At 40.8% G+C, this 27,573-nt stretch overlaps 1 protein-coding gene across 11 annotated transcripts in view; it reads left to right on the forward strand.

The window, feature by feature from the left end:
- Nucleotides 1-27,573, forward strand: part of SLC4A7 (solute carrier family 4 member 7) — a 128,820-nt gene that overhangs the window by 37,198 nt on the left and 64,049 nt on the right. For 7 of the 11 annotated variants that reach the window (XM_034403929.3, XM_034403933.3, XM_034403932.3 and 4 more), the window contains 5 exons: nt 14,902-15,045; nt 16,325-16,463; nt 16,951-17,111; nt 18,275-18,463; nt 19,802-20,140. In XM_034403929.3, coding sequence (XP_034259820.1) covers nt 14,902-15,045; nt 16,325-16,463; nt 16,951-17,111; nt 18,275-18,463; nt 19,802-20,140 — 972 coding nt within the window. The remainder of the gene's footprint in view (nt 1-14,901; nt 15,046-16,324; nt 16,464-16,950; nt 17,112-18,274; nt 18,464-19,801; nt 20,141-27,573) is intronic. The other 4 variants (XM_034403934.3, XM_034403935.3, XM_087892549.1 and 1 more) reach the window with 1 other exon arrangement.

Genomic DNA, 27,573 nt, shown 5'->3' on the forward strand with positions numbered 1-27,573 from the left:
ATGTTCAGGTGCAGGTTGTTTTTTAAGCACCATGTGGATAGTTTTTGAACCTCCCACCTGTACGCTGTTTCATCTCGATTGTACCTTATTTCACATACTTTTGTCAAAAATATACATAAACTCAAATACATATAGCAATAATGAAACTGAAATAAAAATTATTTACATGAGAGAATTCATTGTTAGCATAAGAATGTCTTATTTTAATATTTATTTAAAATATTTATTAAAACATTTATTATTTAATAATAATATTTTTTAAAAATATTATTAATTTTATACATTTGCATTTGTATTGGAAATAAGTATGTTATTTTAGGTTCTATAAGTATTTATAAAAATCAGTTGACTTGAAATGGTCTTGTGTGTATGATGTACAATTTATATAAATGTAGTGAATATTATTTTTTTTAAAAAAAAAATCTCAGTGTTTATGACTTTAGTAACTAAATACACTTTGTAAATTTTCTGAAATGACCTTGGATAAAGTCATATCTGATCAAGCCAAACTACCTCTGGAACTATCTGTTCTATATTTAGTATCCTATATTATGTTAATGCTGTTATAAATAGTGATTTAAGGTAATACTGTAACAGGCTTTGTATGGGATCAGTATGTTTCAGTTGTTGTGCAGGTGAGCTTTCTGAAATTTAGGCAATAATTAATTTATATGTATTATATTAGGAAGAAGTTACCTTGCTATCTTCCACATGGTTTGGATGATAGCTTTCTAAAGCTCAGGCAGCATGGCTAATTGGTTAAGAGTTCTGAGAATTTTAGTGTGCATTATGCTGACTCATATAAAGGAAAGAATTCCAGCTCCCCTCTGAGATAATGATTGATTCATCAACAGAAAGAGTGATTTTCCAGAGTGCTGCTCCCACTGTCCATAGCTGGGGATGTTCCTTCAGATCTTGACACTAACTGAGTGAGAGCTGATCAAACTCTCCCTGCTAAGGCACTCCTCCAATCCCATAATCCTCCAGTCTATTACTCAGTTACTGACAAGAAGTGACGTGAATTTCTGAGCTGTGGAAAATTGGATTTATCCTTTTCCTTTAAATTCCTCTCCCTGGTTTCCGTTTAGGTCTTTATTTTCCTTTTGATTATCTTTGTTTTTATTTTTCTATCGGTTGGCCTTACGAGTGCTTGGCTGCTAATTGCGTGTGGTGTGTCTGGGGCTCTGGGCCACCCGCGCCTCAGGAGATCGCAGCCGCCGGATTCCGACTCTTCGGGGTGGATCCGGCTATTGTTTTCCTCAAGCCGCGAGCGTGGACTGGGCGTGCAGGCTTGCCGCTATCGCCACGACTCCCTTTGGCCATATCGGCGGCTCGGGGTTGCATCATCATTGCGGTGCGCTCCCCGTGCTTCATCTTCATTAGGCGGTGTCAGGGGCCAGCGAGCAGGCTTGCCGCCATTGCTGAACTGTCAGAAGTTGCCTTCGCCTGCTTCAGAGGAGCGTCACAGCTGTGGTGTGCCCTCCGCTTTGCTGATTTCCTGATTGCCGACAAAGGACCGGTGAGGAGGTATTGGGCACACTCTTTTAAAAGCCTTACCGCTGAGGGACTTGCTTTTAGGCACCTGACACTGCTGGCTTACAGTGACCGCCATTTTCAGCCCTTGAAGGAGCGCCCGCCATTTTGTCTGCCACCTTCATTGCGGTCACCATTTTAATCCCATAGCCCTACGAAAGAGACTTTACCATTCCGGGCTCTCCCTCCTCCTTCGGCCCCAGGTTTATTAAGCCATCAGGACTTATTCATTGGGCGGAAGGCTACTATTCCAGCCTCACATAGAGTCTGCTGTTGTATATAGTTTGTTCGTTTTTCAAACAAAACAAAACAAAACAAAACAACAAAACAAAACAGACACAACTTTGGAAGCCTCCTTTTAACAGGCTCTGAGTCATCAGGTGTCATGGCGGACTCTTCCTTATCCTCTGACATGGAACCGGAGCTAAGCCCTGTGCACAGACTCTCCAAGAGGGCAAAGAAATCTTTGGGGAAGTGGTCTGAGGCCTCCAGCCGCAAATCCCATAAGCCCAAGGCATCCAAGGGCCTTGATAAGGATGTCCAGCGCCGTCATAACACTCTAGAGCGTCAATGGGACAAGGCACGATGTGCGGCAGTGGCAGATGTGGGTCTTGACAGCAGCCTCCCTCAAGGGGCTGCCTCAACCTCAGTGGCCGGCATCTCTCCCCCTTCTGAGTCCCCGGCCTCTTCACCTGACCGAGGCATGCAGACCATCGCCAAGACTGTCTAGCTGCTAAACCTCACCAAGGGGGTGTCGCAGTCGTTGCCGGATGTGTCAGCAGCGGGTTTGGCTTACTCGCAGAGGCCTTCCCGCAGATTACCTGAGGCCACATTCACTCCAACGGCTGCTGGCCTTCGCGGTCCGGACGGACCTCCTACTGCAGCACCATTGGACTTCCAGACTTTTCTTTCATCAGCCTTTTCATCCTTCCTTGCGGCTGGTTTTCAGCAGGCCACACAGCTTCCACTGCAGACGTTGATGGCAGCCTATTCAACAACAGCAGCAATCTGTCAAGAGCCTTGATAGTACAGTGGTTTAGTGCACCCTGTCATTAACACAGCTGCCTGCAATTTCTGCTGGTTCGAATCTCTCCAAGGCTCAAGGTTGACTCAGCCTTCCATCCTTTCTAAGGTAGGTGAAATGAGGACCCAGTTTGTGGGGGCAATAAGCTGACTTTGTATAAAATATACAAAAGAATGAAGGCTATTGCTTAATGCATTGTAAGCCGCCCTGAGTCTCCGGAGAAGGGCGGCATATAAATCAAATTTAAAAAAAAAAAAATCTTCAACGTCCCAGGTTGCACGGACGACAACCTCTTGTACTCTTCAGACCGAATCAGACCACGGTGAAGAGTGTCCGGAAGACATTGATTTTTCGGATGATGACAACTTTTCTCCGGACAACCCAGCCTTTACAGGATTGTTTCGCCCCTCCATGTTTAAGTCTCTCTTGCATAAGGCTCGTCTTACTACTAACTTGAGCGCTACAGGGGTGGATTCGTCGAGTGTATCGACTTCTACGGGACCTCACGATACTCTGTTCCTCTCTTCCAAGCCGGACAAAGATGTTATCCCGTGTCCCAAGCTGTTTCTGGACATGCTACAGGCCCCCTGGAGTCAACCTGGCTCTTTAACCTCGCTCAGTACTCTTGACAAGAAATTGTATTGCGCTGCTTCGGACCTGGAGGACCTTTTGGCACTTCCATCAGTAGGTGCGCCGGTGGCAGCCTTGTCTTCTACTTCTGTTGTCTCAACTGATTCGTTGGACGGGCTTAAGGCCGAAGACCGTCGAGCGGAACTGGCCTTTCGCAAATCACATCAGGCCATATCCTGGGCGATCAGGACTGCGACTGCAACTTCATTTTTTAATACAGCATCGCTCATATGGCTGAAGCAACTTCAACAGCGTTTACCTCCGGAAGAGACTAGACTACATCAGGATATAAATAAAATTGTCGCTGCCACCAAGTACTCGGTGGATGCTTCGTTGAATTCGGTGAAGTTTGCATCCTGTGCCTTAGCGTCAACTGTCTCTTCCAGGCGTTTGTTCTGGCTCCGCCATTGGAAGGCTGACCTTAAGGCTAAGTGGAGGCTGGCATCTGCGTCTTACAAGGCTCCCAACTTGTTTGGGCCCGCATTGGAACCGCTTCTGATAGAGGACCAAGACAAACGGAAGGTCCTTCCGTCTTCCTACCACCGTTCCGAGAGACGATACACACCGTACAGCCAGCGTCAGCCCTTTCGCCCCTTCCCTGGCACGGGCGGCTCCTTTTCCCGCAGATCCTCATTTTCTGGGCCCAACCGTCCTCAAGGAAGGGATTCCTTTCGTGAACGAGGCAGGTTTCAACAACAATCTAAGCGTCCCTTTCATGGCACCAACTACAAGCAGTCCCGCAGAGGCAAATGACTCGTTTCTGACGGGTTCCATCGGCGGGCGACTTCAAGTCTTTCATTGCCAATGGGCCTGTTCAACCATGGACTCTTGGGTGCAGTGCACCATTTCTTCAGGTCTCTCTATCGAATTTGTGGGAACCCCGCCGAGTCGTTTTGTGCCTTGTCCGGTACCAACCTCTCCGGACCACCACCAGCTGATATTGCAGGAAATTGCCCACCTGCTTCACATCGAGGCGATAGAACCGGTCCCCTCAGCTCAACACAGGTCAGGTTTTTACTTGACCTTCTTCCTGGTGCCCAAAGTTCGGGGGGCTGGAGGGGTATCCTGAATTTGAAACTCTTGAATCTGTCGGTCCTGTACCGCAGGTTCAAAATGCACTCTCTCCGATCGATATTGGCGTGGGTACGGCAAAGGGACTTACTTCAGTCGGTGGACTTAAGAGAGGCATACTTACATGTTCCGGTGCACCCTACTCACAGACAATTTCTGAGATTCGAATACGCCGGACAGCATTTCCAGTATCAGGCGATGCCATTTGGCCTGTCCTCCATGCCACACACTTTCACAAAGCTCGTGGCGGTGGTGGCAGCCACACTATGGCAACGTCCGGTGCGAGTGATGTGCTATCTCGACGATGTTCTGATACTCTCATCGTCACTCGATCAGGCATCACGTTACAGGAGTCTCGTCCTGGAAGCTTTCCAACGCCTCAGGTTCTCGATAAATCTCGACAAGAGTCTCCTGGTCCCGTCCACAAGACTCATTCATCTGGGGGCATTAATAGACTCTGTCAGAGGGCAGGTGTTCCTGTCTCCGGACAGAGCTCAAAGCATCATCGACCTGATTCGTCAGATTCAGGGCCTGGAGAAGGTGCCACTGATCCTTCTAGCGCAACTGCTCGGGAAAATGGTGTCCTGTTGCAGCATTGTTCCGTGGGCATGCAGACACTCCCAAGCATTGCAGTGGTTCTTTCTCCCATTCCAGCGATCGGGCCGCTCATCCTGAAGTCACCAGGTGTACTTACCTCCTCAAGTCTGTCTGTCTCTGGCCTGGTGGATGTCACCGGCAATCCTCGAGGGCTGCGACTTTTTGGAGCCAGAGAGACTTACCTTAACATCAGACGCCAGTCTCCGGGGCTGGGGGGGCGCACCTCGGCAATCTTGTGGTGCAGGGTCAGTGGTCCCCTGCAGAACGTCTCAGCAGCATAAATCTGCTCGAGTTGCGGGCGGTCAGGTTGGCCCTTCTGCACTTCCGGAGATTGGTGGATGGCCGCCACATCCTAGTCTTCACGGACAATACAGCGGCCAAGGCGCACATAAACAAGGAGGGGGGCACAAGGTCCAGGACACTAATGTTCGAAGCGGAACATCTCTTCAACTGGGCAGAGTGTCACCTGCGATCGATAAGGGCGGACCATATTTCGGGGGTGGACAACATACGGGCCAACTGGCTCAGCTGGGAGCAGATCAACCCGGCGGAGTGGCAGCTCCATCCTCGTCTGTTTCACGAGATTTGCCGCCGGTTCGGAACACCGGTGATAGACTCGTTTGCCTCTCGGAAGAATTCTCAACTGCCTCGCTTTGTGTCCCCATATCTGGACCCATCGGCGGAGGATCGCGACGCTCTCAGGTGTCAGTGGCCAAGAGGACTTCTCTATGCATTCCCGCCCATTCCACTACTGTCCCGGGTCATGCGGAAGTTGCTGTCGGAGAAGGCGGATTTAATTCTGGTGGCTCCCAATTGGCCTCGCAGGGCCTGGTATGCCGACCTCATCGCCCTCTCCATGGTTCCGCCTTGGGTGATCCCAGCTCACCAGATATCGGTTCACCAAGGGGCCATTTGTCATCCGGAGCCCCAGTGGCTCCACTTGGCCGTCTGGCATTTGAACGCCATTTGAAGGCACAGTTGTCAGATGGCATTGTTGGAACTATACAAGCGGCCAGATGTCCTTCCACATGTAGAATCTGTGAGGCTTCCTGGAGAGCCTTCTGTGCTTGGGGGGCCTCGAGACATGTGGACCCCACTTCTGCGAATGTGGAAGAGGTTTTGGAGTTCTTACAGGCGGGGCTTGAAAAGGGACTAGCCCCCGCAACGTTATGACGTCAAACAGCGGCGTTATCCACCATCTTAAAATGCGCTCCATATGACTCTCTCCCTCACCATCCCCTCATCAGAGGGTTCCTGCACGGTGCAACGAACTTGTGTCCGTCTCAGGTTCACAGATACCCGACATGGAACCTACCCCTTGTATTACAGGCTCTGACGTCTCCACCATTCGAGCCTCTGGCCATGGCTTCTTTGAAACATTTATTGACTAAGGTGGCATTTCTTTTGGCCATCACCTCCGCCCGGAGGGTGTCAGAACTCTCAGCTCTATTGACTTGGGCGGACCTTTGCATGTTTCGAGATAGCGTAGTGATTCTGAGACTTGATCCTACATTTGTTCCAAAGGTGAATTCCCTGTTCCACCGGGTGCAAGAAATCACCTTACCGGACTTCTGCCCGTCTCCAAGGAACTCTACAGAACGACGCTGGCATAAAGTAGATGTTAAACGGGCACTTCATACATATATTCGCCGGACTTCCACCTTTCGTCGGACGGAGGCCCTGCTGGTCTCATTCCATCCGGCCTCCATGGGCCAGAAGATATCAGCGGCCACGGTCGGCAGGTGGCTCAAGGCGTGTATCTTCTTGGCATATGAGTTGTCGCCAAACCCACTTCCGGGGCGCATTCTGCCGCAATCCACCCGCAGTGCGGCCACTTCTGCAGCGTGGGCGACACAGGCCTCTGTGGAAGACATCTGCCATGCTGCCACATGGTCCTCGGTGTCGCAGTTTATACGTCACTATAGGATTGACTCTTATGCTTCGTCGGACGCCTCCTTTGGTCGGCGAGTTTTGCAGAGTGTCATTTTGGACAGGGGTTCAGAGGCAACCAGTCTCCCGCCCTAGTCCTTTGAGCTTGGGTATGTCCCAGCTATGGACAGTGGGAACAGCACTCTGGAAAATGGACGTTGACTTACCTGAATGTCCCTTTTCGGAATGCTGCGACCACTGTCCATTCCCCCCCCCCTGTTTTGTGTTCTGATATCTACGTTTTCTTCCAGACTGTCTGCCTCTGTTCCAGACTGGAGAGCTGTTTTCTTATTGACTTACCTGTTGGACTTCACTGTTGTGCCTTGCTGTGCCTTCGCGATAGACTGGAGGATTATGGGATTGGAGGAGTGCCTTAGCAGGGAGAGTTTGATCAGCTTTCACTCAGTTAGCGTCAAGATCTGAGGGAACATCCCCAGCTATGGACAGTGGTCGCAGCACTCCGAAAAGGGACGTTCAGGTAAGTCAACATCTGTTCTAGAACCCAAACAATCAGGAAGAGGCCACAGGACAGCTGGATACATTTGTAATTAAATTGGAATGCATTCAGATTTTAGTGTTCCTGCCAAAATAAGCTATATGATTCATTGTGGTAGAAAATGAATATTAGACATTGTTCAAACTAGATTTAGCTGTATAACAGTGGTAATAATGAATTTCTTACCAAAGAAATTCCTATCCATTTCTACTCCTTTAATAGTTTCCTTTTGGTATCAAATCAATTGATAAGAAAATTTATTACAAAACATATTTGGCAAAACAACTTGTACAATATTGTACAACCAGTTTGTAAAACCAAACAAAGAAAGAGTTGATCTCCTTAATACATTAAAACATGGCTGTTTAGCTTTTTGTCACAAATAAGCTACATGCAACAAAGAAACTTAGTTTTTTTTATAATATAGTTTTTATTAATTTATAATATGACATACAAAGCAGGGGTGAAATGCTACCAGTTTGCACTGGTTCGTGTGAACCGGTAGCGGTGGTGGGAGGTGATTTGGTGAATCGGTAGTGGCGGCAGGGCAAAGCTCCACCCACCCGCCCAGACGTCATTACTTCTTGGTTTTAAATAGGAAGTAACCTGTTTTTGACTGTCTGCGCATGCACAGAAAGCTTTGCGCATGCGCAGAAGGTCCAAAATCGCACCTGATGCGCACGCTTCTGAACTGGTAGGGAAGGTAAGTAGATTTCACCCCTGATACAAAGAGAATAAAAAAGTAAATATTAGGGAAATTAGGGAAGGAAAAAGGGAAGTGGATAATGGGAAAAGTAAGAGAAAAAGGGGAAAAAAGGCATTGACTTCCGACTCCTTTGGTGCAGTAAAATAAGGCATTAACATCTACCTTCAACTTTTTACTTTTTCATAATAATATAAACTAGCCATTTCTATAACAACAAATCTATCTAAACTGTAAAACCCAAAATCAAAGTTTCTTTTTTTTCCATCTCAAGCACAAAGTCCAGAAGTGGTTTCCAAGTAGACATAAAGGTATTTGTGTTTTTTTCTTTAATCAAAGCAGTCAATTTAGCCATCTCTGCTAACTTCATCAGTTTTTGCAGCCATTCATCCATTGTGGAGAAAAGAAACTTAGTTTTGAAGAAACGGTTTAATTCTGATTGTACTGAAAAACCTTAAGGGAAACATGTTTCTCTGAACGCTTTTAAAATTTAGTGCAGCTTTCAAAACATTGTCAGTTCTTATTTCTTCCCAGTAACATTAGTTTAATTAAGTTATCAGAAATTTAACCTGACATTAGGATATTTCTTAAGCTAATATAAAAATAAGCTGTCAGTTAGTGTAGTGTCAGATGATGGGAGAAGGATAAATGCCCTTACTTTGGTAAAGGAGAAAAAATTATAATGTATCTGGAAAAAGTCTAAAGCTGATAATAAAAAAATCTTCAAAAACATTGTGGCGGTTACTATGGTAGATATAAACTTGGCTTTGTCACTAATAAATAAATTGAATTTTACCTTGCTTTTTTGTTTATTTATTTACTTTATTAATTTCCTTAATTAGGTTGTAGTAATACTAATGACATTTCTTCTTAGTTATCTTAATGGCTTTTGAACTTTTGAAAACTTTGCAGGAGTAAGCTTCTCACCTATAATAGGCATTCCCTGTGCCTCTGGCATAATATTAGAATGATACGAGTGTCGTCATGGCACCTCAAACCTTATTCTGGAAGTGTTCTCTTCAGGTTGTGACCCAATTAATTCATATCCTTTTGACTTTAGATACTTCTAGATTGCTTATTACAGGAACCTCCGAGTCAGCTTTCTGGTATGCCATACACAAGTATGCCATTTGTGCAATTATCAAAATGTAGATGGCTGTAAACCAAAAGGGAATTAACCACTCTATAGGTCCTTATAATATTTGCATAACCATACATTCTATCTTCTTGGTAGCTCAGTGGTTAGAATACAGTTTTGCAGGCTAATTTTGCCCACAGTCTGAATTTGATCCTGACAGGGTTTGAAGTTGATTCAGCCCCTCATCCTTCTGAAGTTAGTAAAATGAGGACCCAGATTATTGGGAGCAATATGTTGACATTATAAACTTCTGACAGACTGTTATAAAGCACTATGGAGCGGTATATAAGTCTAAGTGCTATTCCTATTGCTATTCTAATCATATAAATGTGGTCAGAGGAGAGAAGTAATCAGGTCTCAGGGAAATAGCGTCATTCATTCATTCATTCATTCATTCATTCATTCATTCATTCATTAGTTCATTCATTCATTTGACATGACCACCTATCTCAAATGTATACATGACTCTTGAGTGGCCAACAATGATTAAAAACAAGATGAAATTTATTATAAAACTGGTCCTGGATTATAATGGTAACCGGGAAGGCTGTTTTTGGTGTAACTAAGTGATACAATCATGTGGCTTTCAGCTTTACGACTGCATTGCCTTAGTGATGACAATCTCAGTCACTTTTGCCATTTTAACCCAAAGATTACTTGTAACAGGACAGGTAGATACAATTGGGGGGAGATGGTCCTGCAAGCAATCTGACCCCATGAAGAGGTTTATAAATAAGTACCAATTTTGCATTGAATCGGGAAGCCTGACCGCAACCAGTGCAGCAAATAAAAAGTGTCCATACTTCTCTCTATATATGGGGATGGAGGGGTTTCATAGTGAATGATGAAGATATTTTCTTGGATTCCCAGTAAATTTGCTTGGATTCCCATTATATTTATCAGGAGATAGATACGTGGTTTTAGTAGCCTATGTCTGCTGCAGTTTCTTTAGGATTTGGGCCTGGGAATGAAGGCTGTGTCTGTGGTCTATCTGGCTTACTACCATGTTTCCCTGAAAATAAGACCCTGTCTTATATTTTTTTGAAGCCCAAAATAAGGGCTTGGCCCTTATTTTGCGGCACAATTTGGGGGTGGCAGGTGGGGAGGAGGAGAAGCGAGGGGCAGGAAGCCCTGCCATGCTTGGCAAGAGAAAAGATGGCGAGAATCATGGCTGCTTTTGCAGCTGATTGAGGCTGCAAAAGCAGCAGGAGGCTCCACGCGTCTCGTGCCCCCTTCAAGAACAGTTTTACTTCAATCAGTTGGCAAGAGCATGCCACGATTGAGGCTCCCTGGGGTGGAGCCTGCAGGCCGGCGCTTGAGAGGGTCTTGGGGGGGAAAAGCCCCTTTACGCAACCCAGCCTCTCTTTCAGGTGGGCAGGAAGCCCTCTCCTACTATGCAACCGGCTGATTGAGAATTGGGCAGTCCTGGAACCGCTCCCTGGCTGGACACGCAACTCCGGCAGGAAGGCGTCTCCTTTGGGCTACTGAGCCCAAGCCTGCCTGCCTACTTGGTGCTGCAGGTGCCAGGTTACAATCCTGAGTCTGGTGGGTACTGCAGTTCTCAGGCCAGCTGTGCGCAGAGCTGGCATGAGAGTTTCAGTGGCCACCACTGAGCCAGTGTAGCTGTAGCCCGGCCCCTGCAGCACTGAATAGGTATACAGGCCGGCACTCAGCATCCCAAACATTTGACAATGCAGGTCGGCGCCTATTGGGTACCCAAACACTTTTCAACCACTTTGTCTTCCTCTCTCTGTCTGTGTGTGTGTGAGCAAAAGAGAGAGAGAAAAAGAGAAATGGTGGAGGGGAACCAGGAAGATTGGATAGATGAGGTGCTGGTGGTGAGTGGGGCAGCCATCGCCTGCCACGAGCAAAGCACTGGGTGGAAGTACCCGCTGTGCAGGGGCAGCTGAGCCTGCATTGTGCGGCGGGGCGGGGCGGGCACAGCCTCCCAAGTGCGAGCCTTTGCTGATCGCTAGAAACAGGCCCTCCCCATCCTCTGCTTCCAAGTAGGGAGGCTGTCCTTGGGTGAAGTGGTGGCTTCCCTTCCTCCTCAAAGGCCCACCCTGCTTAAAGGCCTAGTGTGGCACTCCCCTTCGGCTGTCCCTCTCCAAGCATTCCAATCATGCAGCTTCTCTGCCCCTCGAGCTAAACTGGCCAAGAGGAGCACACAAATTTGCTCATAACAGTGCCCCAAACTCCTCCAGAGCCTCGCCGCTTTTGGTCGCTGCCTCCCTGGCCCGAGGCTCCCACAGCGTGCCCATTTGCTTAGGGTGAATGTGCCCTTTTCTGGCCAGTCACTGTTTTGGAGAAATGTCACAGCAGTTTCTCTATCTTCCTCCCTCTCCCCCCCCCTCTCTCTCACACACACACACACCATTCTTTCTTTGGGATCGCAACACAGACGCTCCTTCCAGAATTGCAAAGCTGAAAGCTTCGGATGGAGCATTTTGGGGAATGTGTGTCTGTGATCCCAAGTAAAGAAAGATCGGCAGGAAATCTGGGCCGAGTTGCACAGCCCTCGCTGATTCAGCTGATCAGCGGGCAGCAATTAAGGGGCTGAACCTCCAGGAGGTGACTAGGGAAGGGAAGGGTTGCCCCCTGTGCTGGCCCTGCCCACCCCTTCACTAAGGCTTATTTTTGGGTGTATATGCCCACCCCAAAAATTAGGCTTGGCCTTATTTTCGGGACATGTCCTGTATTCAGGGAAACATGGTAATTGGTACTAATATTATAGGAAGACATTGGTAACTTGATCAGTAGTGGGTTCCACTTACCTTCGTTACCGGTTTGGAACTGGGAGCGCGCATGTGCACTTGCTCACTTTGCTTCCGTGATGATGTCCAGGCGGGTGGGCAGAGCGTTCCCCCTCCACCACTACCAGTTTTCCTGAACTGGTAGAAACCCACCTCTGAACTTGATTAATATGGGAAGTTTCAGAGCCGGTATGTTGTTGATCCCTTGGTGGTGACAGTAGGATTGTGATTGGGCAATTAAGCTTCCCACTTAGGCTCATCAATAAATCATAGTCTTAAGGCACTTAATCCAGTTGTCAATTAACTTTGGCTAAATATTAGTTGACTAGTTTAGAATCTTCATTGCAGAGAAAAATGAAATCTGAAACAAAACAAATGATAAGGTATCAAAGACTTACATTTCTATGTTCAGAGGTTAAATTTTAAATTCAAAGGATCTTCATCGTGCAATTTTATGGATCACATGGGAGGTGATATATGATGGGTCCAAGTCATGGTGAATTCATCCTTGTTGGAGCGGTGTGCCCCCTACTTAAGAAGCCATTTCTGGACTCTAGCATTCTGGACAATTTTTGCCCCGTCTCTCATCTTTCTTTTTTGGTTGAGAAAGGTAGTGGCATTGCAACTCCAGAGAACCCTGAAGGAAATGGATTATCTGGACACTTTCCAGTCAGGGTTCAGGCCTGGACATGGAACCAATACTGCATTGGTTTCACTCCTGGATGATCTCTGCAGGTGTGGGATGGAGATGGGGCATCTCTCCTTGCTCTCCTTGACTTTTTGGTGGCTTTGATATCTTTTTTGGATGACTTAGAGAATTGGGGTGGTTGACATAGTTTTGTGCTGGTTCACCACTTTCCTCCGAGGCTAGTCCCAATTGAAGTTAATAGTAAGCAAGAGGTCAGCTCCCAACTCCAACTTTGGAGGGTGCCACAGGGCTCGATGCTTTCTCCACTCCTTTTTAACATCTATATGAAACCACAAGGTGAGATACTCCATCACTACAGGATGAGGTATCACCACTATGCTAATGATACCCAATTATATATCTCCCTCCTGGGTGAAGTGAGTTATGCATTGGATGTTCTTTCATAGAATCTGGAGGTTTTGGGGGCCTGAAGGGGGAACAACAGACTTCATCTGAACCCTGATAAGATGGAGTGGCTATGAGTGAGCCCCTCTGTATCCAGGAGTTTATCATCTTTGGTTTTGAATGGATTTACACTACCCCAGACAGATCTGATGCGTAACTTGGTGGTCCTCTTGGGGTCATAGCTCCTGCTTGAAGAGCAAGTGCAATTATGGTTAGGAGGGCTCAACTTCATGCTGTGTGCCAGTTACACCCTTTCCTGGAGAGGGGAGCTTTCCACTTACTCGTGCCTTAGTCATCTCCCGTTTGAGACTACTATAATGCATTCTACATGGGACTACTCTTGGAAAGCATCTGAAAACATCCTAGCTCGTGCAAAGTGCCATTGCATGAGCTATATTGGGTATCCAAAGAATATAACATCTCTGTTATATACATATAACATCTCTGCTCCACAAACTGCATTGGGTGCTAGTTTGCTTCTGGCAAACCAATTCAAGATGTTGGTTATGACCTATAAAGCCCTGGGTGGCATGGAGCCAGCTTCCTGTAGAACCTGCTTCGTCCTATCACATTAACCCATCCCACCCTGTCAAGCAGACAGATATGTTGCAGACCCCGTCTGAGGGTCTAGGGAGAGAGCCTTCTCTGCCATTGCTCTTGCCCAATGGAATATTCTTCTCCCAAAGGTGAGACAGGCTCCACATTCCTGGCCTTCTGAAAAGGGGGTTAAAACATGGCCCTGCGGCCATGCATAGGAAACCCAAAGGAGCAAAAAGTGGGGTTGGTTGGTGCCTTGAATCTACCCCTTGCATTTGTCAACTAATTTTTAACAGGTTCTTGCCTCCTTAATTTTTTTAATAATTTTTAAATTGAAATTTTAACATTTTAATTTTTACAGTGTTTTATATTTTGATACTTTATTATATACCACTGAGAGTCCCACTTTGAGGCACATGGGAAATTCAGAAATATTAAATATAAAAATAAACTTTTATATTAAATATAAAAATAAACAGGGGAAGACGCTGTTGTGGTCTGCCAGCAGCCTGCAGACCTGGCAGCGGAATCAGACAGTGAGGAGGCCGGAGAGGACAATGGGCCACTTCTGGAGTCAGGGGAAGGCCCAGAGGAGGGCTCTGCATTGGAGGCAGAGATGGGGCCAGGGCCATCTGGGAGCGATGCACAGACTCTGGAGCCTCCAGAGGCGGACAGCAGAGAGGTAGAGAAACAGGACGAGCATGTTCCTAGTGCACGCATGCGAAGAATTGCCAGAAGGCAAAAGCAGCTGAAGCAAAAAGGACAATTTGGGAGTAAGGCCAGAGATGATTGGCCACTCCCATAAGGCTTAAAAGAGCAGCAACGAGCCATTGGGTTCTGTGTAGAAAAACAATGTTGATTCCAGTGCTTCTTTTCAGCGCCTTGAACTTTGTGGGGGTTTTGCCAAGAAAAGCCTTTGGCAGGTTACCAAAGTCATCAAAGGTTGGTGATAAGGCCAACAGACTGGTTAGGAAGAATTTGTTTTGGGCTAAGCTGAGAATGAATTAATTCTCAGCTGTTTTAATAAAATAAGTTTGTTCAGGACTGAATCGTGTTTGGTAATCACTACTTGGATCTCGGTAACAACAGAGACACTGGATTTTCATTAAAAAATAAATATTTTATTTCTAATAATAAAAACAATGAATTACAATATGAAACTTTTGGATAACATTTTCATTTCTGCCTTTAAAACCTTAAGGTAAAAAAGTTAAATAATCCTAAACTAGCAGATCTGGTAAATCATTTTTGTTGCCTGTTTGATCTTCTTTTCAACAGTGGATATCCAGCAAATCAAATTTGTTTTATAAGCCTGTAGTATGCTCTGTGTTTTTCTCTTTTTTGGGACAAATTAATTCTTTTACATTTTTAATATATTGAATAATGTTTTGGTTAAGGTCATAGAGCTGTATATATTGGTGTGCACGTGCCCTTTGGAAAACAAGGTCGACGCCGTCATAGACATCATGGTCATAAACGTCATAGACGAAGAAAAGAAAAGGAGACTGATAGAGAAGATGGGCGGGAATCTCCTTCTTATGGTAAGAACTTTGTTAATACTTTACATTTATAATTAATCTAAAATAGGTTCATGTTTGTCATGTTGGCATACCAACATGGTATGCCAACATGCCTTATGACAAGATGGGCAGCAAAATTTAATAAATAAAAGTAAAAAATGTAATTCGGTTAAAAAACAGCTTTTTTCTAGTTTCCTAAATGTATTGTGTACAATTTGCCTTCCTGGGAGAGATTGTCAGAGTCTTGATCTCATTATTGCTTTTTCAGGGAAAGAGCTGCTCTGCCCTTGAGACTAGCTCTATCTCAAAAACAGGAAAAGTAGGTCCTCTTTACAAGACAGGCTTTTGATTTTCATTTCTTGGGGTTCTGCCATTTTTCTTTCTGCCTCTTTCCCATCCAAAATTTTCTTGACTTCATTTAATTGTGCTCCCCAGACAATGGTTTCTAGAAAATTAAGCACTGATTAGAGCAGACTATTTCCCTATCATATGTTTACATAGGCAAGGATTTTACTCCTAAATCACTACTGACTTCCTAGAAAGGTGATGATTGTGATTTTTAAGGGTGACTTGTTAATGAAGCTTCCTCTCATACTTCTAAAAAGCACTACATGTTAACAGATTTTCTTCAGTAACTGTGGCCTTTGAAAAGTACAGCAAAAATTGGTAGTATAAACCTGGAAATCACTAATGTGATTCATAATCTTAAGATTTCTGTCATCATCATACTGGTCTCGGGTAGTGGAACAAAACTTCCAGAGTATTTGCTTCCCTTACATGCCACTAATAAATTGTTCCATTGCCATTATTTATCCATAATATCTTTCATTTTGTTCAGCAAATGTAGTTGCGGTTAAAACTTGTTAGTTGTGTTCTGAATCTTAAACATTTGGAATGGATTGAAAGGCCTTTTATATGCTATAATATGATATGCTCTTTTTACACATGTATTTGGCAGAATTGCCTCTAAATGCAATGCAAATGTTGGGATGTATTAGGGTATGTTCAAGCGAATTTTTTTAACTGCACATCTGTAATCCAAATAGAAATGTCGTGTAACAAGTGAAACAAAGTTTTAAACATTAATCTGGTCTATAGCAGGAGGATAATGTCCACTATATTATAGCCCCGGGCACTATTAGATGTAAACTGAATGATTGTTTCTCGGCGATCCAGGAGTGGGATTCTTTCTTATTCTGCCCTATTCTTTCAGAAATAAATTTATGATTGGTAATGTGTTGATATGGATAAGAATGTAGATATTTACTGAACAAGTGTCTAAAATTCAATTTTCATCAAGACACACCATCCCAGAGAGTGCAATTTATCCTTGGTACAGAGGATGATGATGAAGAACACATTCCACATGATCTTTTTACTGAAATGGATGAACTTTGTTTTAGAGAAGGAGAAGAATATGAATGGAAAGAAACTGCCAGGTAACTTGGAAGATAATTTCCTTTTGCTTTTCATTCATAATAATAAATTAAGAGAAATGGCATACATTTGAATATTTGAATGCCATTAAGTAACTGAAGTTTCAAAACCCCTAAGTATATTTCTTCTGGCTATAGTTATTATTGCTTTGTCTAAGTTGAGTTTTTTCACATTTTTGTAAAATCACTGTCTTTTTGCAACATTGAAAAAGTAAGCTAAAATGAAAGTGGAATCCTACACATGGTTCCATTGAAATCTGGACTTTAATTCTGCATAGACAAATATTAATCTCTAAGTCTTTTTAAAAACAAGTTACTAAATTGTATAGGATACCTGGAAAAGTATAGATCAAATACAGATTTCAGAAATTGAGACAATTGAAAAAGCTTAAATTTAAGATATCAATGTAAACTGTGAACACAATGTTCATATTTAAAAAACTAAGACTTGTCTTACTATACAAGTTCATTATACTTATATATATTGCAGATGGCTAAAATTTGAAGAAGATGTTGAAGATGGTGGTGAGCGGTGGAGCAAACCTTATGTGGCTACTTTGTCTCTTCATAGTCTGTTTGAATTGAGAAGTTGCATTTTAAATGGAACGGTCATGTTAGATATGAGAGCCAATTCACTGGACGAAATAGCAGGTAACATATTTTACTTAAGATTTTATTTTAATCTGTTTTATATGTTTTGTAAAGTAATTAAAATATATTTGTGTCTTATGTTTGCAAAAAAACAAAGGAATTCTGTACTTTAATTTTTGTTGACAATATTGCTATGATATTTCAAAATCTTGGTGCAGCCCAGCAGGATATAAATTAAGTCAGACATTTGTATTTCACCATCTTTTTCATGGCTTTAGAGATAGCTTTCATTGGAAGCAGAGACAAGGATATTATTTAATTCTGCTTGGTTTAAGATAGAAGCTTTTCTTTTTTCAAATCATAATTTTTTGACCTAGCACACGCTCATTCCTCTAGTGACTTTCAAGCTCCATTATGAATTGTAACAGACCATCACTAAGCTAATATTTTTAGGTTTACACCAAATATTATGATTCAAAGTAGCTTTCCTTGATTTGGATATGTTCCAGATGGGTGGATGGAATTCTTGAAGTGGTTTAACTGTTGCTGGAAATTCTGGAAATTAACTTTTGGCAAGCAGCAACCAGTGGGTAGTTGTTGCATTGTTGAATTATGCAGGATTTTTTTTTCTTCTTCTTTTCCCTTCACTTCCTGAAAATACCAAAACACAATAAATATCCTAAGGAAAATCTATGTCTACAAAATCCCAGCAGCTGAATAAAACAGAGAATCATAAGTGTACTCCGTTTTTGGTATGGTTTAGCCCTAAACATTTTAATTAATTAATTAATTTATTTATTAGTTCAATTTATATGCCGCCCTTCTCCGGAGACTCAGGGCGGCTTACAATGCATTAAGCAATAGCCTTCATACTTTTGTATATACCTGCTTAGTAGGGCTTTTTGGCCCACCCTAAGCAGTGCTATATTTTATACAAAGTCAGCTTATTGCCCCCACAAATCGGGTCCTCATTTGACCTACCTCGAAAGGATGGAAGGCTGAGTCAACCTTGAGCCTGGTGAGAATTGAACTTGCAGTAATTGCAGGCAGCTGGCAATTAAGTGCTACTTTAACAGCAGTTTAGTCCACTGTGCCACCAGGGCTCCTAATAACCAAACATTTCTTATTCTTATTAAACATTTCCTACATATCCAAGGCTTGAAGATGTTTCTCAGTTATATCAATCTTTCATATTTATTTTAAATTTCATTTCTCCTTTGTAGACATGGTGTTGGACAACATGATAGCTTCTGGCCACCTTGATGAGTCAATGAGAGAAAATGTCAGAGAAGCCCTTCTGAAAAGACATCATCATCAGAATGAAAAAAAGTTTAGTAATCGGATTCCCCTCGTCCGATCCTTTGCAGATATAGGCAAGAAACATTCTGACCCTCTCTTGCTTGAAAGAAATGGTGAGATAAGTTGTGGCATCCAGTTATTTTATGGTTTAATAATATAATGCAGAGATGTGAGAAAAGTCAGCAAATGCAAAAATAAGATCAGAATTCTTTTCCAGCAAATAATAATTGTAAGAACAATTGTGCAGAAAATAAAATTATATTTGTACCTTTTGAACTCAGAAAGTTTAGGGCAATTATTGCGTCAGTGAACTTTTGTCTTTCTAGTACCCTAAAGCATGATATATGTAGAAAAGCTGTGACTATTTTGTTACATGTGTGGTGTCTATTTCTCCCTGGTTTCTGCATCTTCCTGCCATCATTTTCAGTAAAATCAGATTTTTTTTTAATGACAGTGTTGACGTTAGCTTTCCTTTAATACTAATTAAGCAGTCAAATTTGGAGGGGGGGGTGTTTTTTGCCTAAAAAGATATCCTGATTTTGCAATTGTGAATATTATATATCTCAGATATATGATTTATTATAGAAATATAATATTATAGGATATACAGGTTATGTGCTCTTTATTCACTGATTGCTCCTTCCTGTCACAATTGGAGTAATTTCTGATATTCTGGAAGTCTATCACCTTTTCAGGTAATTTTCATTTTAATTGTGTTATTTGAATTTTTTATTCTGATTGCTGCAACTTTGTTGGCTTTTGAAGAATTTACTTTTCTCAGATTACTTAATTTGGTGTAAAATGTCTAAAGATCCAAATTGCTAACCAGAAATTGAATAACTTTCCAGTGAATTGTTCATTATAATTAGAAACTATAATAAATGCAGGTTTTTAAAAGATGCTCATCTAAGTATTTATCCTTTATTCTATTGTGAGGTTACATCTGTTTGGAACTGTCATATGCATTTTTATAGTTGTGGTAAGGCTATTGGTTATCAATTTATTACTCATTCATATAGACATGCATTTTTTGTTCACTGCATATTTTCTGAAATAAGAAAGAATCTTAATATTTTATTTCATATTCAAAATATATTTCTATTATAAGCATAGCATTCTGGTTACACTGTAAAAACTATTAACATTCTGTGATTTGGGGGAGGATTAATTCCATTCATAAATCAATCCTGTGAATGGTTTATGTTTATATTTTCTTCAAAGCTGTTGAACTGAATTAATCACAATTTATATCTATATCTATATATGACTTTTAAATGTTCATTATGTGTAAATATACTGTATGCTGACTTTTTTAACATCTAAAATTCTGCTTAGCACTCAATATGTTGCTTATCTCACCTATGAAATATTGCCCTTAAAATCTTGTATAGTATCAGATGATATGATGTTATGTTTCTGCTGAATATTTTCCTCACTTTGTTTTATCTCAGGGGAAGGCCTTTCAGCCTCCCGCCATTCTTTACGAGCAGGTCTCTCTGCCTCAAATATTTCCCTGAAAGGAGAGAATCGTTTGTCCCTTCTTCTCAATTACCTACTTCCTGGATCTCCAACAACCTCAAGGAGTACAACCCCTTTACCTACCCCACAAAGCACTCCGCCTTCCAGTCCTAAGTGTGATTCTAAGGGAACCACAAATTTCCAGCCAATCGAGCATCAGGTGTCTCCTTCTAATGATGATATCCCTAAAGTAGTAATTCATCCACCTGAGGAAGATTTAGAAGCTCAGGAAGGCAAGAAGAGGACAGAGGAAAATAGTGACATAACACCAGGCAACTATTTGAACTCAAATTATCCATGTGTGGTGCTTTCTGCAGCTGAATCACTCCCACTGCAAAAATTTTAATCACACAGCTTTAGCACCCATAAATTGTACATCAGTCTGCTATTTGTTTGCATGCCTCATTATTTTTACGTGATATTTTCTTGGAGAACTTTATTTGGTATTTTGAAATAAATAAAAGATTTGATCCTTAATATTAACATAAATATTAATACATTGAAAGCAATTACATGTGTGAACATTTCTCCATACTTGTTTTTATTTCTTAACAAAATGTGTTCATTCAGCAAGTGCTCCTGCTTTAAAAGATAAAAAAAGTTTTTGTGTGTGTGTGTTGGATAAGTTACACATTTGTAAACTACAAAATGGTGGCCTTTTTCTCATTTTCAAAACTCCTAATTCCCATAGAGAAGATCCACTAAGAACCCAAATATCATGATCTCTGTTGTGAAATTTTTACCTAATTTCAATATTACAGTAGTATACTAGTAATTATTAATGCTATTTTGCGCATTACATGAGACTCTGAATGGGAATACAGAATATTTCATACTATGTGATACAACAATTAGATATTTAAGAGATATTTAAATAGAAAGAGAACCCTGCAGGTTCTAAAAATAAATCGTGTGATGAGCCAATTCTTGTAGTATGAATATGGACAATTCTTGCATGATGCTTCTTTCTTAGATTTCCTGTACTTTTCATACATAGATATTTGTTAGCTCCAGAGAATAATACTCTGGCTAAAATGTGACTATCTAACCATAATCATTGATTCAGTTTCAAGTTACCCTTTTCTTCATTTGCTAAGTTATATAAAACATTTTATCCTTTAGCTAAAGAAGCCTTCAGAGTAGTTTTGAAAGATGAACACTGTCCTTCTTATCATGATTATAATTAGGCTTTAAAAATCATGTAGGAATAATGAAGTAAGATAAATTGCTTACAATTGCTAAAACACAGGAAACAGTTTGTATATCTTTTGAGCAGAAATTTTTTAGGGTATGCATTTCATAATTATTACATTGCAATTATATTTCAACAAGAAATATATTTCTACACATCTACAGTGTTCTCTTTAATTGATACTGAATTATTTTTCCAATCTTTAACATACACACACCGGCATGCACACATATTGACCTATGACCAGTTGCTTGGCAGCTGTTTGAAATTATAGTGGACCTTCCTAGGATTATTGGAAAAGATAATCTGGAAAAGATAATAAAAAAACAGATCTGTAAAAATATAGAAACGAATAAAGTAATAACTAGAAGTCAGCACAGGTTTGTTAAAAATAGATCATGCCAAACCAATCTTATTTCATTCTTTGACATAGTGACTAAATTAGTAGACCAGCGAAATGCTGTGGACATAGTATACTTAGACTTCAGCAGGGCATTCAACAAGGTAGACCACAGCCTACTTCTTTGTAAGCTAAAAAAAAGTGGGATAGATAGCATCAGTATCTGATGAAATTGTAACTGGCTGACAAATTATACTCAATGAGTAGTTCTTAACAGTACTACATCTGCATGGAGGTAAGTAAGCAGTGGGGTACCACAAGGTTCTGTCTTAGGCCCAGTACTCTTCAAAAGAAAAAACAAGAAAGTCCAGTTGCCTCCTGAAACAGCTCACTTTATTTGCTTTATCTCAGGGGAAAGCCATTAAGCCCCCCACCATTCTTTATGAGCAGGTCTCTCTGCCTCAAATGCTTCTGCCTCCTGCCAACTTAGCAGTTTGAAAGCATGCAGATGCAAGTAGATAAATAGGTACCATTTTGGTGGGAAGGTAACATTATTCCGTGGGCCTTATAGCATATAGTCATGCTAGTCACATGAGCATAGAAGAGTCTTTGGACAGTGCTGGCTTTTTCATCTGAAATGGAGATGAGTACCAGCCCCTAGAGTCGGACATGACTTGACAGAGGAAACCTTTACCTTTATATGATGTTTGCAGAGATACTTTGGCATTTGTCTCTGTTTATACTAGGATACTTGGTTGCTGCATGACAAGTACTAGTTAGATCATGGTGAAACCTGCCAAGCCCATGCCCTAGGAATTGATAGGGAGACTTGATTACCAATTGTATGCCTTTAAGTGCTTGAAGTTGCATCTCTTTCACATTTCCTATGATATGTTTTATAAGGTGTAATTTAAGGTTTGTATATGTACTTGAAGTTTGATTGTGGACTTGCTATTTATTGGTAATAGACTCTCAAGCATATTAAGATGAAACCATTTACTTTCTTTTTTTACTTTTTCGTTTTTATCCTGAATGAGTTCTATCATTTGAGACATTTAATGTTTCACATTTATTTGGGCTTTGAGGTTTCTATTAACTTATGGAAAAGTATGTCCATTGCAAATATTTATTATTAGTATTATTATTATTATAAACTTTTATTCATTAAACATGAAACTCAGTCAACTGAACATTTAAAAATGTGTCACAAATACCACTGACTGGTGCTAATGACTGATATGGGTTGCTGCCAGTGTCCTAGGTATCAACCAAGTAACTTCTTAAAATATACGATGTTCTGAGTACCATAGTTTTTTGCAGTTCCACTGGTGTTATTGAAGGAAGCTGCAATTTCTTGATGTGTTTTGTAAAATTCTTGGACATGGTACCAAGTGCCCCCATGACAATGGGTATCACTGTTACATGTTTCATCCATAACTGTGTAGTTTTGATGGCCAGGTCGCGATATTTCGTGATTTTTTCCAGTTCTTTTTCTTTGACTCTGTCGTCTCCTGGTACAGTGATATCAGTAAACTATATGCTTCGGCCCTCGATAACCGTGATATCTGGCATGTTGCATTCCAAATGATGTTCTGTCTGTATTCGAAAGTCCCACAAGATCTTCACCATCTCATTTTTGGCAACTTTTTCCACTTCATGTTCCCATGACTTTTCGGATAAAGGTAGGGTGTATTTTTTATATAATGACCAGTGGATTAATTTAGCAACTCGATCATGTCTAGCTTTGTAATAAGTTTGTGCGATTTTGCTGCACTCAAATATTAAGTGTGAAACAGTTTCAACTTTGTCATTGCAAAGTTGGCAGTTTGGATTGTTGGTGGATTTTTGTATCTTCGCTTTCATGGCATTAGTTTGTAGTGCTTGTTCTTGAGCAGCAAGTATTAAACCTTCTGTTTCTTTCTTGATGGTTCCTCTTTTAAGCCATGCCCATGTAAAGTTGTTATCATATTTTCCTTCAATGTTTTTCCAAGTGCTGTCCATGCAAAGCTTTGGTTTTCCATCCATTTAATCTCTCATCCAGCTATTTTTCCTTATATTCTGCCTTTGTTTCTATTGTTTTTATAATGTTCTCTGTTTTCACAGCCTGCAGCAATCTTTCTGTACTTTGGTTCACATAATCATTCAAATTTCACATTTCTTCTTCTACAGTTTGATGGCTTTGCAGTAGCCCTTTGCCCTCTATTCTTCTTGGCAGGTACAACCTGTCTATGTCACTTCATGGATATAAAGTGTGGTACATATTCAAAATGTGTTTTCCAGTCCAAGTTTTCCACTTCAGCCACAGTCCAGTTGATGATTCCAGCTGGGTAGCGTATCACTGGAACTGCCCATGTATTAATGGCTTTAATTATGTTTCCAGCATTCAATTTTGATTTTAATATTTTGTGGACCCTCCTGATGTATTCCTTTTGTGTTAACTCTTTGACTATTCCATTCAAGATGTTATCTTCTTCCAACATGCCTAGGTATTTGTAACCAGCATCCTTTGCTAATGCTTTCACGATGCTTCCATTTCCCAGTTCTCTTCCTTCTATGTTTTCCATTTTTCCTCATTGCATGGATAGTATAGCACATTTTTTAAGACAATTATTAATTCCAATTTATAAATCCAAATTATTTTGGTTCTACTTCATTCTATCACCCTGTTTAACGACCATACAAACATACACAGAGTTTTATAATATTATGTTATATATGCTTTGATTTAAAAACAATGCTTTTTTAAATCAAAGCATCCTTTATTTATTTTTTTATTTTATTTTATTTTTTTGAATATATATCAATATCAATACCTGAACAGTGAGGCATCTGGGTATCATTCATTTGAATACAAGTAGTAATGATAGTATTATTATTATTTGTTATTTAAATCATACTTATGAAATTGTAATAATATTCTTTTACATATTTGTATTAAAATATAAGCCTTCATTATTTAATTGTTCAACATTTTAGTCCCCCATTCTAATAACAATAAGAGTATAATTAGAATCTACATAGTATCACCATCTTTCAACCCCTAATTTTATATCTATCTATTACTTTTAATATATTATATAAAAATATGCATAATAATATTCCCCCTATTTCTTATGTCTGCCTCTATTCTAGCTCCTAGTAAAGCCAATTTTGTGTTACAAAACATTTCCTCTATCCATCATCTCTTGTCCATTTTAATATTTCAATTCTTATTCATTTTTTGACTTGCCTCCCAAATTCCTCCCTTAGGTCTTCTTCTCTATCTACATCTTTCCTGTTTAATTTAAGTATTTCTTCCATCTCTACTATCTTTTGTTGCCAAACCTCCAGAGGATCTACCCAACTCTCCATTTTCTTTTCAAAGATACCTTTCTGTTTATCTAGTATCATTTTTTGGTCTTTTAGCATGTATTTTCCCTTAAGTGCTTTGTAACTTTTTATTACCTTCTCCCTCTTATCTTCTTGTTTTGTTTGTTTATTTCATTCTGCCTTTTCCCCTGGTCTCTCCATTGTCTCCTCTATTTCGTGGGCTTTTTGATCATTATTCATTATTCCTTGTGGAGCACTTTCTAACTTCCCATATATGTTATTCATTAAGTCCATTATCTCCCTGTGATTCCTTCTCATAGTATCATGAATGTTTTGAAACATCACCACCAATTCTTTTTGCAACCCACTTATTTTCCCCTGATGAAACATCTTGCCTTCTTTTTTGATAAGTCCAAATATCGCTCAGTAGTTTGTCAATGTTCTATCACTGCCCCAGAGTCTCAATTATTTTTGCCCTCAGAAAGTCGATCTGGAAACCATTTACTCAGTCCTGATGTTGCTTCTCTGGAAATACAGTAATATGGTTCTTTATGTCCCACAGTTAGTGTTAGGCCTGGAAGCCATCTTTTGCTTTGGATCTTCAGGCCTGCCACATTTAATGCTATGGGAAACTGGGAGGGCAGATTGTATGGAGCAGGGAAGATATATAGTCATATATATCTTATATATATGACTATATGTTATGTCATATATATGACATAACATATAGTCACATATATATATGACTATATCACATATATAGTCATAACATTCCTTTCTTTGAGAGTCAAGGACATCTTGCCCTGCACCTGGTGCACCTGGAGTGGTGTGCCTGGGAGGCATCTCCAGTTGGGACAGTGCATTGATTGGGCCATGTGATGAACATGTAGGTGTTGGGCAGGGACTTGAACTTTCCTGTGGATGGGGAAAACATGGAAGCTTTCAGATTTGGATTTTCCCAGATGTGCCAATATGACATCTCTAATAAAATGGAACTTTGAGGAATTCCTAGCCTCTGAGTCTTCTTTCATTGGGGGTGTTACTTGGAATCCTGACAGTTAGTCAATTTAGCTCTTTTTAGGTAATCCAGGAAATTTCCAAATGTCTCCTTAAGTCCCCGCTATAAGTTCAATCATAACTCCTGATATTTAAAAGTCATTTTATTTAGATGTCTTCTGTATTTTCAACATTAGAGCTCCTGTAGTCATGGAATAGATAAGACAATAGATAGCACAGCAGTCCTCCAGGTATTATTTCCACTTTCTCCTCTGTCTTATCAGTATTTTTCTCAGGTTTGTAGAAATATAATGTATTCCATTCACCAGTAGATGGCACCTTCCATTTAATTTCAACGTTGCATAGATTCTAACAAGTTCTGTTTATATTTATTCAAACAAATAATCAAAATTCTGAAAAGTCACTCCAACATTTTAAATTGCCTTATTGCCAATAAAAATTAGAGATCCAATCTTTCTGTGTTTTTAAAGATTGCACTCTCTTCTTAATATCTTTTTCTTTTCTTTTGGATCTACGATTTTCTCTCTGTAATTATTTGCTGCTTAAACAAACTCTTCAAAAGGTCCCTTTTCCAGAGTTTATTTTCTTTAGGGTATGTTTCAGGTAAAAAAAAAAAAAAAAAAGTCACCTCACCCAGTTCCAGTCACTGTTCATCCATACCATTCCAGAACAGTCTTTGTTTCTTTGGCTGCCCCAGCTTCATGGCAGCCATAATGGGTGCCTCTCCTCTTTGTTGTCGGATGAGAGGCAATTAGCCCTGGATCAAGCAGAAGAGCCACCGCTCTCCACGACCTGCAGGGCACCCCTACAGGGTGACTTTAGCTCCTTATGGGGCCCTCAAACGAAGGGATTTGGTGCAAGTTTGCGGAGCCCCACTTTTCATGTCAGATAGCACTACGACATCAACTGGAAGTTGAAATCATCCTTTATTTATGAGGCTGTCATTCTGCTTCTGGAATTTACAATTTGCAATTTTTAAAAAATTACCTGTGTTTATTTTGTAATTAAAAATTATGACCTTGATTCTCCTGAGCATATTTTGCTGAAAATATTCTATAAATCTTTGGCACTCTATCTCTTTTTCTTTCCCTCTGTTTCTGTCTTTCTCCCTCTGTCTCTCTCTTTTTCTCCCTCTTTCTCTCTCTTTCTTCCTGTCTCTGATGTGGATCTTGTGTTGATTGAGCACTCTAGTACACACCAGCATCAATGCTTAGCTGACCTTACTGATCTTAAAGTTGATTTCTTTCTCTAAAGATTCATCAATCAAGATGATGTTTCCTAAGTATTTGAAGTTGTTTACATTTGTCAGCTAGGTGTCATCAACAGTGATTTTTGGTTCTATTGGTTTAGTATTTGGCATGGGCTGGTGAAGTATTTCAGTTTTTCAGTTCAGGCTTATAATCAGGCCAAATAGCATAGCAGCTTCAGAGAATTTGTTCAACATCAGCTGTAGATTGTGGTCTTGTGTGCCAACTATCAAAATAAAAATTTCACTTTTTAAGTGATTCTGAATCACTTTTTAAGTGATTCTGAAATGACCAAATCATTTAAAGCCAGTATGAAAAATAGGAAAAGTAAAAATTTTTAACTATCCGTTAGAAACTGAACTACAAAAGGAAATTTACATGTGTCTAAGGAAGAACGTCAATGACCTATTACAGGTAGTTCTTGACTTACAACAATTAATTTACAGCAGTTCAAAGTTACAATAGCAGTGACTTATGACCGCTACAATTTCATCACAGTTACAACCTTTGCAGCATCTCCATGATCATGTGATCAAAATTCAGATACTTGGCAACTGGTTCATATCTATGACTGTTGCTGTGTCCCAAGGTCATATGACT

This window comes from Pantherophis guttatus, chromosome 4 (genome assembly GCF_059756535.1).
Source record: "Pantherophis guttatus breed Tessera chromosome 4, ASM5975653v1, whole genome shotgun sequence".
Lineage (NCBI taxonomy): Eukaryota > Metazoa > Chordata > Lepidosauria > Squamata > Colubridae > Pantherophis > Pantherophis guttatus.